The sequence below is a fragment of the Ctenopharyngodon idella genome, chromosome 13 (assembly GCF_019924925.1).
Source record: "Ctenopharyngodon idella isolate HZGC_01 chromosome 13, HZGC01, whole genome shotgun sequence".
Lineage (NCBI taxonomy): Eukaryota > Metazoa > Chordata > Actinopteri > Cypriniformes > Xenocyprididae > Ctenopharyngodon > Ctenopharyngodon idella.
The window spans coordinates 9,882,700-9,903,447 of NC_067232.1; the positions used below are offsets into that span (position 1 = coordinate 9,882,700).

General features: G+C 39.1%; 1 protein-coding gene and 1 long non-coding RNA gene across 4 annotated transcripts in view; one reads left to right on the forward strand and one right to left on the reverse strand.

The window, feature by feature from the left end:
- Positions 1–2,083: 2,083 nt before the first annotated feature.
- Positions 2,084–9,506, reverse strand: LOC127525027 (uncharacterized). The gene is made up of 2 exons (XR_007933230.1): positions 9,369–9,506; positions 2,084–2,496 (listed from the first exon to the last, which is right to left on the reverse strand). It is a non-coding gene; the product is annotated as an uncharacterized LOC127525027 (long non-coding RNA).
- Positions 2,492–20,748, forward strand: part of bcl11aa (BCL11 transcription factor A a) — a 60,606-nt gene continuing 42,349 nt past the window's right edge. The window contains exons 1-2 of one of the 3 annotated variants that reach the window (XM_051917207.1): positions 2,492–9,328; positions 12,758–13,093. In XM_051917207.1, coding sequence (XP_051773167.1) covers positions 9,274–9,328; positions 12,758–13,093 — 391 coding nt within the window. In that variant the 5' untranslated portion in view covers positions 2,492–9,273. Of the gene's footprint in view, positions 9,329–9,529; positions 9,664–9,725; positions 10,134–12,757; positions 13,094–20,748 lie in introns of those variants that run through there. The other 2 variants (XM_051917208.1, XM_051917209.1) reach the window with 2 other exon arrangements.

The window sequence follows — 20,748 nt, forward strand, 5'->3', positions numbered from 1 at the left end:
ACACTGTCATTTTTTATATTAGAGAAGAAAATCTGCACTCTCTGGTAAAAAGTAGGAATCTTGAGGGGCTTGTTGTTATTCGGCTGGATATTATATCACAGTGGGTTTATTATTTTTTTTTAAATATCCAAAATCCTGTATAGACATTTATTTTAAGGTTTTTGTTACCAAAAAGCTACTGAACATTTCCACTGTCACTGGCCTGCACAAACAATTCTTTAAACACACGATGAAAATTTGTGACAACATGCCCCTCGCTAGCTGGCAGAATCACGTGACCAACGTTGCGGAAGTAGGCCTACATAGTACAACAGACTCCATGAAAAGTTTTGTCCTTTTTCAAAATAATGTGGGATTATCGATACTGAAACTTTATTTGTACAATATGTTGAAAGTGACAGTCTAAAATAGACAAATAGCCTAACTGACATTTGACTAATATTTAATTTAACAAAAATGAGATGGGCCTACATAGGGTCTACTCCCCTGTATTTAGTAGGTATTATCCCCTTTGGCAGAAATAAGTTCTTATTGTTTATAATATTGTCAGTCTCTTATAGGCCTACTGACTGGGATACATTTTTGTCTATGTTATAAATCAGATATATGTAATTTTGGAGGCATGTACGGCCTGTGGCCTGCTTCATTTTTTATGTAGGCCTACCTGTGAAGTGAAAAATTTAAAAAAAGTGGCTTTAAATTCCCTTTCAGACTCAACAACCTTCCTTCTGAGGGGCTCAGGCTTCCCAGACCCCCAAATATGCTTGTGTTTGGCACCCCCATCCTAAAATTTAAAAGGCAGCTTTATATTTTTTGTTGTATAAACATCCAGTTTATACAGTGATAAATAATTTAATAGTATAAATAAATATATGTGTAAAATATTAAGTGTTTATTAGGTTGCATTTATTTATTTGTTTATTTTTCAGTCTAATTTATTTTCATATTTATTAATTTAATAATTTAAAAAATAAAAATTAGTCATTTATTTATTTGAATAATTTAATTTGCATTATTTTTTTTATATATTTTACTTCATCTACTTTATTATTTTATTTAACGTTATTTAACGTTATTTATTTTGATCTTATTTCTATTATTTATTAATTTGTACTTTATTTATTTATTTATTTACTTTGTTTTCTCTAAACTTTTTCACAGACTCCCTACCACTCCCTTGAGTTCTCTTGGGGGTCCCCTTACCCCAGTTGGAAAACCCCTGGTAAAGGGAATACATTTATTTACGACCAATTTGGATATTCATTAAGGTTTATATGCTGTATCTACTCCATTTGATGTAGTAATAGTTCTAGTTAGAGACGAGCTTTGGCATATGTTGTGATTGAATCGATTAGACACAAGCCAGGCTTTGGCAGGATTGCTCCAAAGAATTAGTGTGCCGTGCGTAATCGCTTATCCACAGCACCATCTAGTGGCTCAATGCCATGGTATGGCGTAATGACGTCCAGCAGCTCTCTAATAAAACCCAGAACAGGAAATGTTGCTTTTTGAATTATTTTACTATACCCAGTACTGTTTTGTTGTGGTATATAGTGTTATGTTTTGTACGTTGTCACCATAATATATCAGCCTGCATACTGAGTGTATGGATGCATAAGCCTATTTTTACATTGAAGGACACTTTTGCTGTATTCTATTTCATTTTATAGTGTTTTTTTTTATACCATTCACAACTTGACGACAGATTAGATAGATAGATTGCCCCCCCCCCCCCCCCCCCCCACTCAATTTTTACACTCAGTCGTTAAAAATTAGTTGTTGAGTCACGACATAACGCTCCAGATGATGTTTATACTGGATCTTGTATTAAAGGTGTAGAAAAGCCGCACAGCTTGTTAATCAATCTTTCTGCTGTGCTCTCATTGACATTCTCAAATCGTTATTTCACTGTTTTGACACACTTTTCCCTCAAAACCACGTTGGTCAACATTTCAACATTCTTACAGTGTAATGTTGTCCTCCAATGTTGCAGTCGATTGTATAAATTCTGACTTTAATGCGTTTTTATGGCTATGTATGTTATTGGCTAATTTAAGACCAAGAAACGACCCGCACAACGACATTTTCTTTATTAATTATGTCTTTAATATTTTAAACACCATTTCAAATTTCATTTATCATATTTATTTTCAAAAACATTTCAAGAACACTCTACTTTAAATGGGCGAAACTGCATTTACAAAGAAAATAAATGAACAATGACACTGAATAAATGACACATTAACACAAAATTACTTTTGTGAAGTACATGAACATGATTGAGATAAATGCAATACAATACAAGACAACATTATGAACCACTGTCTTTAATTCTGTATTTCAACATGGCAACACAACACTTCTTTACTCTCGGAGTGAAACCTGTTGTGATTCCTCTTTTCTTTTCTTTTCTTTGCAACATAAACAGCTGAGCGTGTTCCTCATTCTCTTATCCAAGGCATGGGCTACCGATGCAACATAGCCTTAGTGTAGAGTCTGCATTAAAGCATTTATTAATCAGAATCAGTTATCAGATAGAAACATATTGTTATTTTTAGCTGGTCATCCCGCTATACTATAAAGGTTATTGAGTAAATTCAGTAGAAAAAAGCAGTAAAAGCAGTATCGTGAGCCGTGAAACCAATGTGTTTCCTGAGCATGTCTCCCGTGTTTAGCTTATTTAATGGCAGAGTTTGTGTGGCTGTGAGAAGTATTTGCAAGAGTTGATTTCGTGTAGTCGCTGTCCATGGTTCTGAAGCAATTATAACGACCAGAATTCCTCAGTCTGATTAAAGTGGAATCAGTTCAATCAACTTGCCAAATTATTGCTGGATGTTGTAAGCGAAGATATTCGGACCAAGTTATACTATACTGCATCTATTATAACACACTGCATAATGATATTTGAAATTTCGTTCTTTGTATATCAAAACTAAAGTGACTGATAATGTTTAGTAGCTGTGGTCGAGATTCTTCATTTTAAGGCTGTCGTTGGAGGCATGAAAAAATAATGCAGTGCAATGAATGCTTAATACAAGACGCGTTAAAAAAAAACTAAAATATAGGAAATATTCTTTAATGTTTACCTTGTTTTTGGACTACATGCAGAATTGATGTCTTATGCAATTATAAAAATGCTTTAAGAAATCTACATCTTACTTATCTGTCATACGAAAATGTTAGAACTGGGACCTTTTAATTTTCATAATGTCTTATTAGATGAACATCCTCCTCTTTGTCAAGAACAAAAACAATAATAATTGTATTAAAGTAGCCTAAACCTTCACGTCCTTGTCTCCACAATATACCGTCACACTGCAGTGCGTTTAGCTTTAACAAATAGCCTAGTAAAATAATAAATAAAATTGGTCAACCGTGCAATTAAATAGCAAACCATTCTTTATAATTAACTCACCTAAAAACGTATTTCAAATATGAGGAAAAGAAGCTTCACAGTTTAATGAAGTACCAGATTTCAGTTTTAAATCCCAAACGTAGGCTATATCGCTGTAAAAAGTTGTTTATATTTTTTTTTACTCAGTTCTATCATGTCATAAAATCAAGTTGTTTCATTCACTTCTCTCAGTACGTTAATTTCTTTATGTCAAGACGAGAGAAATTCCATGTCCTTATAATTCTGAACACCAGAGGGAGCCTGGAACACGACACATTGCTTTAAGCTCTGCATCTCCCAAGCTCCGCGAATCATGTCGACCATCAGAAACCTCTTTAATGACTTTAATGTTTACCCTTTCATCCCGCTTATATAATTCACTTTTATTATTAATAATGGCATGCTTATCCTGTTTATTTTGTTGCATTTTGCACATTACAGACAACGCCATTTAACTTATTTAAGCCTATAGTCTATATTTTATGTAATGTACCAGTGTTAACAACACGTGTTATTGTAAAAACTTTTATTACTTCGATGTCATTGATAACTAATCGCGTTAAACCTAAGTTTAGCATGAAAGGAAATATGGCAGCAATTTATCCTTGCGGATTGGACACTGGCTTACTGTGATGCAAAAGGAGATGTGAGCTGTTGTTCATTTGTTTGTCGTATCAACGCATAGGCCTGTGTGTAGATGTGTTGAATATCCCCACTGCCTTACTGTTTCACACATTTTAACTTAAGCAACATCTCTTATGTGAGGAAGAACTTGAACATGAAAATAAACGAAAGTCTTAACTCAACAGATAAACGACTATAGTGTGCTTCCATTCATCATCATATTAATGTAAGATTAACAACTGCTACAATATAAACACCGACTGGCATAAACTTGTGAAGCGCCGTCACCTTGAAATAACAACGATTACGCAATAATATTTCAAGGATGTGTTTTACTTTGTCTTTTGTTCTATTAAAGCGCTTTTTAATACAATAATTGTAGTCTTTATATGTTACAGCATGTGTCCACATGTAGTCAACTCTTAGGGGTAATCAGATTTTCTGTCTTTCACTCACACGCCGTTGCTTTTTGCAGAAGAACCAGTACTCACGTTTATAATTTCGCCCACAGAGACGTAATCCCTTTGATTATATCTAATACCTGCCAAAACCCAGATGGCATGCCCACCCATCGCTCGGTGTGATAATGCCACATTGTGAAATCTAGCCATTAATATTAATTTTCAGTCTGCGAATGTGCCTGAACTGCTGAAGCTTAAAATTCCTTAAAGAAGGCAAGGCTTGACTTACCAGGGATTTTAAGAGCATTCCCATTTCGCCTCTCTCCGTCCTTTGAGGTAAAACTTATATTCAGTGGGATATGTAGACTTAAGGTGGTCAAAGCCTTTCACAGTCGACACGACAAGGCCTATAATTCATCTTACGGTCAGTCTGATTTCTTGTGTCAAATTTGCGACACTGGACAAATGAAGAAATGTCGTTTGCACCGATGTCTTTTATGGAGGTTTCTGTGCTTAATTTGAGGGTCTTTTGTGCAAATTAAATATGCTTTGGAAGAGAATGGACGGAGACAAAATAATTTCGTTAATAATACTCGCTTTTCCTAGTGACATTTTACATGGTTAATTACTCAACAGCGATTCGCAGAGCCTGTCCCAGAGGAACGCGTAAGAGGATAATATCACGATTACATCCATATCTGAGAGATACGTGCCATTTAATTTAGAACTATCAACAAGGCAAGAAAACCGATTTATTTCCATCCAGGTGGGTCAGTGGGCCTTCACTCTTTATCTGTATGTACATCAGTCCAAACTCTACTTATGGCATCCACAAAAATCTGTTTGAACCAGAGAATATGGAGAGATCTTAGCATATTTGGCAAACAAAACGGGCAGATAAAGAAGCAAATAAATAATATGGCAAACATTTTTTTGTTTTGTTTACTTTTTTATTTTAATTTGTCATTGGCTTTGTATTTGGATTAAAGCAGCAAAACGTGGCTCAATTCTCAGTAACATATTTGCACTTTAGTGACTTAAGAAAGTTTCCATAAGAGTAAATGTACACTTTTTTAATCAGAAAAGACATTGTGCAGTAATAATAATAAAAAAATTGCAATCGATACAAAAATAACAATGAAAAAATTAATAAATAAACAAAATTGTATCGAGTACGTAATTCACAAAACGTCATCTAATCCAGAAGGATGCACACATTTTCTTTTTCTTTTACATATTAGTTTGTTTAACACTAAATAACACGAATTAGTGTTAGAACAAGTACTAGTCGTGTTTACCAGACACTTTGTTTATCTATAAAATGCTCAATAATGAGTGACAGCTGCTCTTTGAGTATTAAAATCGAGAAGTTTTAATAAATTTGGCAAGATAATGTATTGGAATATTGCCTGAAATCTGTCACGTTTGCAATTGGAATACATGCGGAAAACCTCCTTAATAAATTACATCCAGAAAGACAAATAATGAGCATATCTATCCTGAAAGGTCTTTACAGATAAAGTTAAGCAAAGATAAATAAAAACACTAGCGCACACACACTCTCTCTCTCATGCGCACACAAACTGCACGCGACGGTTTTTACTCAGTGCTAATCTCTCTGGTAAACCATAGATGCCAATAAAGCCCCTCTTTCAACATGACATCAGCGCTGGACAACAGTTGCAGGAAAACAGATCTGCTGATGAATTGCCAGAGCTAGTGGGAAAATGAGAGGAGTGAAGCATGAACAGGGCGTTGGGCGTTGATTTATCGCATAAGCCCTCGGTCATTTCCATATATTAAAATGTGCCCAAGGGGCCAGTCAGTCAATTTCCTTGAGCCACTACCCGTGGAAGGCAAGCACATGGCCAAAAGAAATTTAACTGTCTTGGTTTTTCCTTCTCTGACCTATAGACCAATATTCTTTTTTTTTTTCTTCTTCTGTGGTCTTAAATAGTGAAAGAAGGTAGCATTTTAATAAAGTGATCTTATAGCAACAGTCATAGGTTTGGTAATCTGTTTTTTGTGTCATCCACAGGGCCTCGCGCATTGAGCTGAAACGTTATTTTAAGCATGAATCTGTCATCGCACTTTCCTCTCACTCTCATTTCCAATCGCTTCCTCTGTCACTCTCTCACACAAAAGCACTTTTTCTGTACGCGCCTGACCGTGCATTGGAGAGATGGATGTTGCAATGCATTTAACGTCTGGCTGATTTATGATGGGATCAGTCGCATTGTCATTTACATATTGAGATTCTGTTTGTACGCGGCGTTTTGTTGCTGTCTGATAGCTTCCATTCCTGAAGGAGGTGTAAACGCTCCGTTTGCGCTGATCAATGTCCGCCTGGGAGCAGGGACAGACTTTCAAGAAAAGTAAAAAAGTAAAAAAAAAAAAAAAAAAAAAAAGGCGGTCCATTAGCCAATGGCCTGAGTGGGCAGGTGCCATGGTTAGTGTTACTGAAGTGCACGAACGTCCTCAAATTTGTCCAGCAGCACCAAAAGCTACACAACGATCGATCAGTCAAAAGTAAACGCTGTTTCCAGACCAATATTTACTATTCACGCGCGGGGAAATATTCCCTTTGATTTTGTGAGGAAATTTGCATGCAAACTAAGTTTTCATAATATAATCACGGTTTCAGCAAACCTCAGGCTATTTCCCACAACTTTTAAGTTCATTTCGACAAAGTAATTTTTAACGAAATATTTCGAGCGAGGTTTAACAATGCAATCCTTCTGTGGGACGCATGAAATACAGAACTCAATCCCTAAAGGAGAGGTCCTAAAGGAATCCGTGGTGCATTTCTGTCAGTCACACGCTGCACGATCGCAGAAATATTAGACACTTAAAAATAAAGGTCCTAGTTAGAGACAAAAAAGTGTTTTACGTTTAAGTTATGTTATTTTTTATTACCCATAAACCCGTCTATGCTGGTGTTTTAAACAAATGCAATAATATGCTTAACTTTTATAATATGCAAATAATCATATAGCCAACCCAAGAAGCCATGTTTCTTTAAATAGCCTATATAGTTCTTTGCTTTTTTTATAATTGCTGGGTTTTTTTTTTTTAATTGCTGTAAATGTAGCTAGCTCTCTTTGTGCATGCTGGAGAATAGTGCGCTGCGCTGAAACTAAATCAAAGGCTTTATATACAAAATTCAGATCGATACTGTGCTTTTAATCATATGCACTTGTTGAGAACAATGACCTGAAAAGCATCGGATCCATTGGCATTCCCAGATAGCCCTCGCGCAGAGTTGACCTTTTTACCCAGCGCAAACCTGACTCAACTTTCGCGTAAAGATCTGACACCTCGCGCCGAAGAGAGAGAGAGAGAGAAAAAAAAAACCCACACACACGCACCGAACACAGCGATCAGTCTTGGTCCAGAAACAAAGATGTCAGCGCATAAGCCTGCAAAGCAGTTTGACTCACTCGCTCGCTCACGGGTCACGTATTATCTCCAGCATTCGAATTCAGTTCCGATCGGTTCCCTATTGAATTGTGCCTTTTCCCCGCAGACTGTCACTTGTTCACGCAGCCTCTGCTTTGAGTCTCTGGAGCAGTCGCTATAGTCTAGTCGTACTTCTACTAGTTCGCAGGGGTGTCTCTCTCTTCCTCCCACCTCATGCATTGAACTAGCTTGTCATCGCGTTCGCTTATACGCTTCATGTCTCTTTAATTTCAGATGCATCGGCGCTGTTTACAGCATCTTTATATTTCTAAATCCACGCGGCGGTTTACTGACACCCCCCTCCTCCTCCCAGTCGCCATTCTCTATAATCTGAACACATCTGAAAGTTATTACCCCGTCCCCTTTCTTTCTAGTGGGCTGCTCCCACAATCTATTCGTCAGTGTGTTGTTATATTTTTACAATTACACTCTTGTAGTATTTAAGTCCCACCTACATCGCTCGCAAAGCGCGCGAGCTAGTATCCTATCCCGCTCTATGTGATGATGTCCCTTAAGTTTCTCTGGGCTTCTGTTCTGGAGGAATGTGGCAGCGCACGCGGCGGTTGAACCCACATGCCCCGACTCGGAACCTGTCTGTCCTGTTCATGCAACCCGATCGTGTCTCGCCGAAAAGCAGCTTGCGCGCTACCTCTGACTGTTTGACCAGGAGTTGAGTGACTGTGTTTGAAGCACCATCAGTGTCCACTAGGAAACCTTATATGCGAGGTCCCTCTCCCCTCTCTTTGTATATATAGCATGTCCGGCCCCCTTGAATCTCCTGTCCATTGGCTTTTCGTGCTCTGTTTTCCTGCGTCCACCCCCAGCGCGCGCGCGCGCGCGCACACACACACACACACACACACACACACACACACACACACGCCGCAGCGCACATTGCTTTCATTAAGCATATCTCCCCCCTCTCTCTCTCTTTATGTGTGTGCGTGTCTCTCGCTCTCTCTCTCTCTCGCCTCTTGTCCGGCCCCCTGATCTTTCTGTCCATTGGCTTCTTCGGGTCTATTTTTCATGTCCAGCCCCTAATGAGTGTCCATTGGTTTTGTTATTTCCACTCCCTCCTCCCACTCCACGGCTTTGCCCTGCCCATGTTCTGTATGTCTATGTCCATCCATCTCCTGACGTTCAAGTTCGCAGGGACGTCACGTCCGCACTTGAACTTGCAGCTCAGGGGGGCTTTTGCCATTTTTTCATCTCTCTCTCTCTCTTTTCAAAAAAGCCATGACGGCTATCCCACAATCCATCTTCCCTGCGCCATCTTTGTATTATTTCTAATTTATTTTGGATGTCAAAGGCATTGATGAAGATATTTTCTCTGGAGTCTCCCTTCTAACCCGGCTCTCCCGATGTGAACCGAGCTGAAAGCCACCACCAACCACCATGTCTCGCCGCAAGCAAGGCAAACCCCAGCACTTAAGCAAACGGGATTTTTCGCGTAAGTAAAGACAAATATATGTTGTGCCCGTTCCGTTTACCTGTTTTTGGCTCCGTTCTGTAGTGTTGAGTTGCTGGAGAGGAGCGTAATTCTCAGCGAAGACACACTGGACACTGGACAGCGCAGATCAAGTGGACTTTAGAGAAGAGAGCGCTCCCATCTCTGAAATGCCTTTACGCGCACCTTCGTCCGCCGAAATGCCAGAAAAGTTTGCTTTCCATCGCTATACTTGGAGAAGTTCGTGCCGACTCTGTGTTTAGGCGCATATGTCTTGGCTCTCGTGCCCTAGTCGCTTTGACCACTTAAGAGCAAGCGCTCACATATACCGGACTGTGGTGGGTATATGCACGCTTGCTTTCGCTCGCTTATTTACGCTCACATCTCGTGGAATGTCCCGTAACGCTGTCTGTCTGTGATTCTGGGCAGGATTTCCCCCCTCTCGCGCTATTTTTGGAAGATTTTCAAAGAGTGGAAGTGAATTTTGATTGGGAAAAATCTCGTGTCCGACTGTTTACAAGCGCCGCGTGCGCGTACTACCCACTGCCAGCAAATAGAGCACGCATAGTCGCCTGTGTGAGACTAACATCGCGGAGAAACCCGTCTACATATAAAATCTGTTTGAATTCTAAACTTAAGCTTTTCTTACATTTGAAGGAAAACGCGATTCTGATCTACTCGTTTGGGCTTTCGCTTAAAAGCAGTAGGAGACGATTTTACGCTACGCTCTTTGCCGTTCTGAGTGCATTTACAAGGATAAATTCAATTTCACGTAGGCCTGATTTTGTCTTAAATGTCGGTGGCAAAGGTAAGACGAAACCTGAATGTAATGCAACTATTTAAGATACAAGTGTATCGAGAAAACCAGTCAGTTTTGCTCTATTTATGCATTGGCTACATTTGTAGCCTACTGCTAGGCTACTATTCTTAGAATTATCTTTAGAATTATTTATTTTACTCTAAACATGTCTTGAAGTTCTGTGGTAAGTTACATTTTTGTAAATAAAGTGTAGCCTACTTCGTATTTTATAGACCTGAAAATGCTGTCAGGAAGACCACGAAACGAAAACGTTTTAGCTCCAGTCTTTTAGATATTTACCTTTTCATATAGCAAATGTACAGCTACAAAAGCATTAGTCCGCGTTTTATTAGATAAACATGTTTGACATAAATCCCGAGTTGTTGTAACATTGTAAAGTATCGTGTGACATTATTGGGTTTCCACACACAGGCTGTGGGATCTCAGCGCGGGTTACTCCGTGTGCTTGCTGCTGGACGTGTCAGAAATCCACCGCTAGGGGGCAGACGACGATCATAAACTAGACTCGAACCCGATCAGTTTCACCGCTATCTTTATCTATATTTGACCATATGTTAGCAAGAGCGAAACGTATTGTATATGAACTGGTAACAGTTTTTTTTTTTTACCCCGTCCTGACCTGGCATGACATGTAGAATTTTTATACCTTGTATTTTTTAATAGATCAAGTAAACTAACAAAGAAGGATCAGGCAGTAGCCTACAAATAGACCAAATGTCAATCACGATAAACTTTGCCATCTAATTCATAATTACACAGATGGCAGTTATTTTTAAAGTGAAAGAGACACTATAACGAAGGAGCTGTTATTACAATCCTTTTTATTCTTTTATTCAAAACCAGCTTTAAATGTCCACGTTCATACACGCAGAGATAGCCTACTTTTCAGAGAACTATTTGAAAATATTACCAATTTGTGGCTTTAAGCTTCTTTTGATTTTAGACATTTGAATTGATTTGAAATATACAAATATATTCTTAGTTTTAAAAACAGTTTAAAATTTAATATCGTTTTTATCGCCAGCGCTGAGTGTTGTGGAATTTAAAACAGTTGGGAAAACTCAATGTGATTCACTTTCCACAGTTTCCACACTTTCTGAGCCAACTTATTATTATTATTTTTTTTAATTGTCTCGATTGTCGAATGTTCCTTTGTAACATATTTACATCATCTTTGTTTATTTATACAAGGCCAGTCGTATAAAGTTTCTTTAATATAATTCAAAAATATGCATATGTATACGGAAATATCTTTAGATTGCAGCTGCGATAGTAAAACAAGTATATACTTGTCATAGCCAAACGAAGTGTTGAATATATTATGCTGTTTTATTGTGAGGCATTTGAACTGAAATATATATTTTGTAACTTTATAGGCTACTACTCGCTCGGTATTATTAAGTCATGACTGAAGTTTTGCATATATCGATTATCTCTGTTTTATCACAATCACACATAACTGGACTAGTTCTACAGCTGCTATCATTACGAATTTATTACGAATCAATATCACTCTGTATCTAGGAATGATAATTAAAATAGTTTGAGTTCACTTTTATTCGCTTAGGCTTTTATTTATTTCTACGGTGAGCATTTAAACTTAGAAAAAAAAAAAAAAAATGGCGAAAGCATTGCTCCATATAGAAGGTTGAATTATCACACTTCGTCTTTGTTATTTCATGTGCAAATGTGTCGGATATTTTCCTCATAAGTACGTCTGGGAGGTACTCCACATCTGCCCCTCAATAGCTGCCCCAGACAGGGCTGAAGTAAATTTATCCGACCTGCACATGATCCCATCACCTTTTTATCAAAATCTGTACCAATCATCACCCACTAAAATTAAAATCTATTTTTTGATTCTCTGTGGTTTTAGGTTCATTAAAGCATGAAATTGGCAGCTTATAAAGAAGGTCAAGATTCTTAACCGTTAGGAAGCTAGTGTAACCTCTGCGCAAAAGATTTCACTAAACAATCATTATAAAATACCTGCGCGTGTGTGTGTGTGAACCTTATAGCTAACTTTATCGTGTGAACCATGTATTGCTGCAGCTCTGACTGTGTTGGGTTTGCTGGATGTCTACACGTGTTGTCCATGCAGTCTTTTCACGATCCAGATGTGTGTATGGTTGAGTGAAACAAAGAGTCAGACTGAGATGAATTTTCTGTAGTTATAGACACATATGTTAATGCACTAAAACAGATATAACACAAGTATATTGCTTTTACCATTATATCATAAAAAAATCAAATGTTAATAAGGTGTCATGCCCTTGCTATTAGTTATGGGAATTTTATGTTTTTGTGCTTGTTCATTGAAGTTTAACTGACAATGACTAATAGATTTTTTTTGTAAGTTTATTATTATTATTATTATTATTATTATTATTTTTATAACTTGTGAGGTAATTACATTTATGGATCTGAAATTAGAAACTAAACTAAAATGGTGGGAGTTTGATGTGGAGCATAAAATGTGTATTTTTTTTCTTTTTTGTCCTGATATATATGTGCTCCCTCTTCTTGACTGCGTTCATTACAGCACCCAGTCTCTAATATTCCCTCTGCTTTTCCTTCCCTCTGTGTCGCATATGGATTCTTCCTGTGTGCAGCCGAGCCCCTGTCAGCCGTGGTCTCGGAGGAGAGGCAGGAACAGCGCGGGCTGGTACAGGTATCTCCAGAGGGAGACCAGGACCTGCTCACCTGTGGCCAGTGTCAGATGAACTTCCCTTTGGGAGACATCCTTATTTTCATTGAGCACAAAAGGAAGCAGTGCAATGGCACTTTGTGCATGGACAAAGCAGTGGATAAGCCCCCCTCGCCCTCGAACGCTGAGCTTAGGAGAGCGTCCAACCCCGTGGAGGTGGGCGTCCAGGTTACGCCGGAGGATGATGACTGCTTATCGACGTCTTCTCGAGGAATCTGTCCCAAACAGGAAAACGTTACAGGTAACCTCATCTTATGTGATTTTTTTTTTTTTTTTTGAGTCTGTGTGAGGAAAATTTGTGGTGGAGCCGAGTTGTTGTGTGGGCCACATATCGTAGACACATGTCCTTCCTCCGTGGGGCGTCTCGTTCGCAGCTCTGGAGACGTATCAGAGTGCTGAATATTTAAAAGCTGTGGGGCAGGAAGGGGAAGGGGGTATATTCAATCAAACCTCAGAGTGAGAAGCCATTACGAAGACCAAAAGAGGAACCGGCATTACTTCATAGAGTACAAAGATAAAAAAAAAACACATTTAAAATCTGATTTATTATCTCAAGATCATCTCTGCTTGGAATCAAGGATCTCCTTCAGTTGGACTCTGTGGGATTTGGATAATTAAGCTCAGATTCGAACTGTAGATCACACATTCCCACCACCTTCTGTATGCTTCGGTTTAGCACATTTGCACTTTGTGTTTTTTAAATCCTTTTTCTCTGGTAACTTGTCGTTCACTCCCCACGAGGCCCATAGTGGCAGACTTTGACTTAAAAGTTGCAGTTTTGTTACCGGCCGCCAAAGTAGGGTGCAAAGGGCTGGACGGGCCGCTCATCCCTACAAGAGGGATTGAGAGGGGGAGATTTTGGCACTGGAGGGGCGGTTCGAAGAGTCCTTGCTGTGACAGGAGAGGCCATCCCCCTCGGTGTGTGTCCACAGGCTCATGGGAAATGCCTCTCTGTGCTGCACAGCTTCTCTCATGTGGTCTCGACAGATGTATCTTGATTTCGTTGTGGGTTCTTGCACAGCCACATCTTATCCGTATAAATGCACGCCTGCACATTTTCACTTTCTGTCAAAAAAGGAAAGGAAATGGAAGGCCGTTTGGTTATTTTGGTTTGTCAGGGAACAATAATACAACTCTAATTATTTGTTTTAGTTTTGTGGATGTGCATTTTAATTAGAGGTTGACTTGCACTATATAAAACACAGAAAGTATAGTCATAAAAAACAGCAAACAAGATAGCTCCTAATTTCCACTGTAAACAACTTAAAAAAGAAAACTCTGGAATCTTATAGCAGCATAAGTCTAATCTTCCTTAAGCTGAGCGTTAAGTGAAATTAAGTTGTCGGCGTGCTATTATGTGTCCGTGAGTGTCTTGGGCTGGTGGGGTGATTTTGAGTGGCTGTTTTTTAAATGTAGAAAATGTGAGAGTGAGACTTTCCAGTCTGTTTTTCTGGCCTGGCTTTACGTTTGGCCATTCTCTGGTCTGCCTCAAAGATCAGGTTCCAGGAAGCGTCTGGGTCCGGTTAGCCCCATCAACAGTCATTTGGACTTGACCCTTTGCTCTGGGCTAATTATCGGCGGCTGAGTTCAAGTATCAAGTTGTTTTCCAACAGTTCCCACTTGCATATTTTGAGATAGAGAAAATGCATCGGTATAGTTTGTGTGCGTATAAAATGTGTACAATAATCTGCTGTGGAACACAGTGCTGTGCTATAGAACGTTTAAATTATGATCAGATATGGAGGCTGAATGGGGTCATTTGTGTCTGCTTGCCCTCTTTGTTTTAAGCATGTTGATGCAGTTTCAGCACAAATTATACAACCTTTATGCGAGCCGGCTATCGCACACGTCTCTTGTTTCTGTCAGCCGCTAAACTGGGTTATTAAACTCATTTACATCATAATGTATCAGGGTTCAGCTGATAGCGTTGGGTCACTGGTATTATGTGTGCTTGTTATTATTATTTTTTTTAAACAATTTTGTGGGAAGGACCATAACAGCTTCTCAGCATGTTACTGAATCTGCTGCCATGGCAGGTCAGACAGGGAAGAGATATTAATTAGCCATATTATAGACGATTTCAGACATAACACATTCAAGGTTAGTTATGACTGCAGCTTACTGTGAATATGTAAACTAGAATACTTTGTGAGAGTGTGCGTGTTTCTGTACCTGGGTTAGAGGTGGGCTAGAACATCACAAAATTTAATTTGAATGTGTGAAGGAAAGGTGATAGTTCAACACTTTTTTTTTTTCAATTTATTTATTTATTTTTTTACATATTTTGTTATTTATGTATGTATTTTTTTAAATTCTCTATTATTTATTTTGTTTTTATGTATTTTTTCAAGAAAAAAACATTTTTATATATATTCTTTCTTTCTATTAATTATTTTAATATATTTTATATTTAATATTTATTTTTATATTCTTTTTATTCTTAACTTTTATTTGTTTATATATTATTTTTATTTTATTTATTATTTTTATTTTTAATGTTTATTTTTACATATTTTATTATTCATTTGATCTATTTTAAGAGGGATCATTATGCTGTAGTTCAGATGACCAAATAAGGAAATTGTTATGTGTGATGTAACAACTCCATTTCCATACAGAGCAGCTCAGTGTGAGGAAAAGCAGTACCTGCCACAAAGGAATGGACTTGCTGTGTGAGCATAGAAAGTGGCAATACACACGTGTGTGGTTGTGTATTACCCCAAATAGGACAATGCATCCCGGTGAGAGGGCCTTAGAAGAGAAGACTGAGACCTTCTTCTCTCTCATGCTGTAATCTGATACAGACATAATGTATTTATTTAATTTTTAATCCCTAAATGAGATTTTGGAGTCTCGTATTCCCTGAAAATGGCAAAAAATTAGACCGGTTGTCACAAAAGTGTCTAGTTGAATTAATGCTGCTCTCAGAGCTTTGAATACGCTCTGTTGATATAATCTGCATCGTGTCCTTTGCTTCACAATGTAAGACGTCTGATGAAATGTAAAAATTATGCAGAGTAACATCCTATGATCTTCTGTTTCATAACGCGTTGTCCAAAAACATGTCGATGGAACAGATTGAATTCGCTTTGGCTCACGATATGGGGCCATTTGGAGCTCTGAACTTTTTTTTTTTATCAAACGCTTTTCAAGACTCTGTCTTTCGCTATGGCAGCCCTTCAGAAATTATGACTGCTCTCCAATAAATCGGCAGATTAGATCGGACTAACACTGCCGCCATGCAGAACGGACCTCAATACAGATAATTGTTTTTTAAATGGCCTTTGCTGGGTGGGTTTTTAATGCCTCTAACTCTCCCGCTCACTCGCTCGCCCATTTTGTCACTCTCTCCCTCTCTGCTATGCATATGGCTGTAGCAGTCAATGTAAATCAGGGGCATCCAATTAATATTGAATCAATTACACTGTGTGCGATTGTCTGGCATGTGAGCTGCCTGCAATTTTCTGTGCCAAAATGTGACCCAAATGAGTGGCTTAACAAAGACCCCAGCAATTTAAGCTTTTTTTTTTCCTTATTGTTTTTTTTCTTCCTCCTTTTTTAAATCACATATTATCTGGAGCTTGACGATCTGTCATGATCATAATTATCATCAAAGCGCCCTTCTGGAGTTCAGCTGCGAGTGTGCTGACACTGATCGTTTTTTAAGAGGACTTGTGAGGAGCAGCGTTAGCTGACGTTCGGTCATCAGTGAGAGCTGAGGCTACCATGACAGTTGCTTTTATTTTCTAAACCGCCCCGTGCAGCATGGTAGTGTGTGTTTCTGACAGACGTAATAGACGGTATGTGGAAATATGCATGTATACGGTGTCACAAGATCATTTTATTTGTGCAGGTGTGAGTGTGTGCGCTGTCACGGCTTAATATGGGGCAACACCCAAACCTTTCGTGTCCTTTTTTTTTTACAATCAGGAAAATGAATTATCAGGAAGCGACAAAGAGACATGTCTTACCCGAGCGGCGAAGGTGCCTTGGAAGCGGCTCTTTATGAATATGTATTCGAATTAGGGGAGGGGGGGGTCTAATTTTCCAAACCTTTTTATTTCCTTTCACCGACAGGATTTCTTCACACACAAGACCCGTCATCCCTTTCAAAGAATACCGTGCTGTTGTATGCCCATGTGTGTTTGTATCTAGTCCCCGCATATGTGTACCATCTCCTGTCTGATCTTGGAAAAATAGCATTACTGAATCTGTGTGTGTGAGAGGTGTGCAGCTTTTCCAGAGGGATGAGGTGTAATAATAGCACAGAATGATGTTTAATTCTCTTGGAGCTGTTTTGCTGCATGTGGAGATGTGGCTCGCAGCGTCCCTCGCAGAAACATTGTGATATTCTGCATCCTCAGGCTTGATTTGCATGATACAGTCGGCTCGGTGCTGTGGGGGTGGACGGCTTCCTTTCATTCGCCATTCTCATCTAATGGGCTACAGCACACATTTTTTGTTGGGTTGGGAATTTTGTGTTGCCTGGAAAAAAAATGAGAAAGGAGAATATATATTTTTTGTTATTTGTGCAATACCTTTTTTTATATTTGATTGAAATTGAGAGATATTAAAATGAAAAATGTATATTTTAAGTCTTAAAACCCGAAAAATCATTTCCGTTTTACCTGTTTTTTGCGCCAAAGCTGGCGTGCAAGGAAACAAAGGTATTTAGCAGCCAGACGGGCACTGCCTGGCACGGTGCCACCCGCTCCGTCTCAGTTCTCCCACCCCCGCACCCCTTCATACGCTCTTAGCACCCAATGACGCTCTCATCCCCCCCCCACCCCGTCCCTCCCTCCTGCAGACAATGGCATCGCCTCCTCCATCACAAGAGGAGAAATAACCAGCTCTCTCCTTTCTGTCTGTGCTCATCTCCATAATGCCACCTGATCACGCCGTCTTTCCTGGACTACCTCGAGCGATCGCTTTGTCTTTCCGCCGGATGTTAGATGAAAAATAAAAGCGATCGTCTGCTCGATGTAAAAACGCTCAGTATCTGTTGTTGTTCACAGGTACGTGCAGGTCTAGAAGGTGTAGGGTTTGATTCGAGGTTCGTGAGAAGTGTGATTATGCCTCTATGGAGAGATTTTGTAATCATTTTGCTGATATTCAAGCTCCCCTCTGGTCTGATCTCCTCGTTTTATTTGTGCCAACATGTATGCGTGTTTTGTATGTGGGTGGACACGCACAGACCCACTGGGTCCTGTCATGTTGCAGCTCTCAAATTGTGTCAGATGTTTTAGAGGAACGTGTCCATAAAAATGTTTATGTACTACAAAGCATATTTATAAATCTCTGCGGATTACAGACAGCTTCTATAAACACAGATAGGAATGGTGCAGAATTACTAGGCCGTGTGTGTGTGTGGCTGCGAGAGGTCTGTGAGTTTGTTTGTGGTTTTCTGCAGCCGTGCATGCGAGGTGTGTGTGTGTGTGTGTGTGAGTTGGCACTAGTACTGCAGGACATCCCTCAGTGGCCAATGCCAAAGAGAAATTGGCACAGAGCAGGGCTGGAGGCATCGGGTGGGCTTCAGAAGGGGTGTCCTCCACTACTCTGTTTACCTTTTACACACACACGCTGTCAGACACATGCGATGGCCTCGTCACTGCTCCAGTGCTAGGCTAGTTCATTTTTTACTTCTGTCTTCTCTCCTTTTGCTCTATCCCTCCTGGTATCACCGGGCGGACACAACTCCACTATGAGGTCACCTTGACCAGCTATGCCCCCGCGCCAGCCGGGTCGCTCAATACGATCAATTCATCTGGGCTCTAATGGTTACAGATGGCAGGACTTGAGTCTCTACAGACACCTTGAGCGCTCAGTGTTTTTTTCTTTCTTCTCCCTTCCTGTCTGTTTTGTCGCTCCTTCTATCATTCTGTCTCTCCTAATCTCTTAAGGGGGTCCGCTTTCCACCTGTAGGGAAGAAAACTCACAAATGAGATTGCTTTAGTATCTCAAAAGTTGCTCCAAATGACAGTGAGATTAAATTTAGATTTTTGCTGAATTTGTGTTTCTCAGATTTTTCTTTACAGAAAAAGACCCAAGGAATCTCATAGAAGAGATTTCAGATTGTGCTCAGATTCGATAAAAAATCAAGAACTGAATTATCTGAGCTATAGTTTTAATTTGATTTTAATTTATTCACATTCATTTTCTTGTATGTAAACAATTCTCTCATTTGTGTTTACTTTTTATTTTTCCTAAATAATTTTAGCAAAACATCTGAGAAAAGGTCAACTTTGTCTCAGATGTTCCTCCTAAAATTTGTTTACCCCCCCCTTTGTTGTTACTTGTTACTTGAAACTGAGCTATAAAAGAGCATGAGATTTTTGCTGAAATCTTGTGCTGATGTCTCAAACTGTGCTCAGATTTGCCAAGATACCGAGGTTTGCAATCAAATGAGATCTCATTATAACTGAATTATCTGAGCTGTAATATTTATTTGATTTTAATTTATCCTACAATTCTTTTTTTCCCCCTCTGAAAGTCATCACCTGAGCTATAAAAGAGCAATCTCGGACATGTTCCTCAGGGAAGTGCCCTCAGATTTCTCACACAGGTGAAAACAGGTTGTTATACCTACTTTCTGATCTGGTTATGTAAAAGACAGTGTTAGGCAGGACAGGCCGTCTCTTGCAGGCTGGTGGATCGCCGTCAAATCCTTTCACTCAGACTTTTACTTGAAGCCACTCCACACCTCTCACCCATGTGAGGTCCTCCAGAACGTGCGTGCCACGACTGGAGCTGCTGTCCATATCTCCCTCTCCGTGTTTGTGTGTAATTTGGGTGGTTGCCTGCTCTGCTCATGTTGGTATTGGGTGCCTGCCTAGTTTTAGTGGGTTGTAGTGTTTGTGTATGTGTGTGCGCACGTATTTGCGTGTGTGTATGTGGTTTTAAACTCCGCCGCGGTGACGGTATGCAGACGCATTGCGTGACGAGGGCTCAGATCTTTCAGAGATTAATAACGATTAATTTTTTGGTTTAAAATTTGTAGATATATATGTAAAATTAATCATATGATATCAAAGGAACATGAAAAGCCAGCACATCCAAAAATGCATGACCAAAAAAGTACATAATGTGATGTTTTTGAGCAAATCAGCTCTTTATTGGACTGATAAGCTGATATGCTTGAAATGTCACATTATAGTATTCTGGTGAGCTTTTTGTGTGTGTGTGTGTGTGGGAGCAACAGTGTGCTTACTTTGTTTTGCTTTTTTTTTTTTTTGCAACAGCTTAACAATACATTGATTGATTATGTTTATATGATTCTTATTGTGTTTGATATTGGACTTCTGGTTATTTACATAGTACAATAAGCTCGCTCTAGCTTTGTATGCGTGTGTGTGTGCGCTTATATGTGTGTATACTGTATATAGATCCATACAAATGCTCAGAAATGTTCTGTTCTGTCAGTTCCAGTGGTGACTATGCTCTGAATCTCTTCTTTACCGTCCTGGAGACCCATATGGGTCACAACCCCTCACCTAGAGCAGGACGGCCTGTCATACTCTTTCCCCTCCTGCCTGCCAATAAGTTAATTGCTTTATTTTTAGATTTGAGTGGGCTGAAGCCACCCAGAGCCCAGCTGTAGCCTACATAGACTCAACCTACCTGTGACCACAGAGGCTCTAATATTTGATCCATGTACAGTTAGACACAGATATCAACCTTTCATTTCATTGATGAAGGCAAGGATTTGTTGTTCTATCGGCGCTCTGATCTGAAAACCTTATCCTCTTAGTATATATAAGGAGAATTGAGTTTATTTCTCAGCGATATGGCTCGTTTTTTTTTTTAATAGTACAAAACAATGAAAATATGACCTTTTTTTTGTGCAAAATTGTCTTTTTGATATAGAATACAATGTATTTGTATTTATTTTGGTACTAT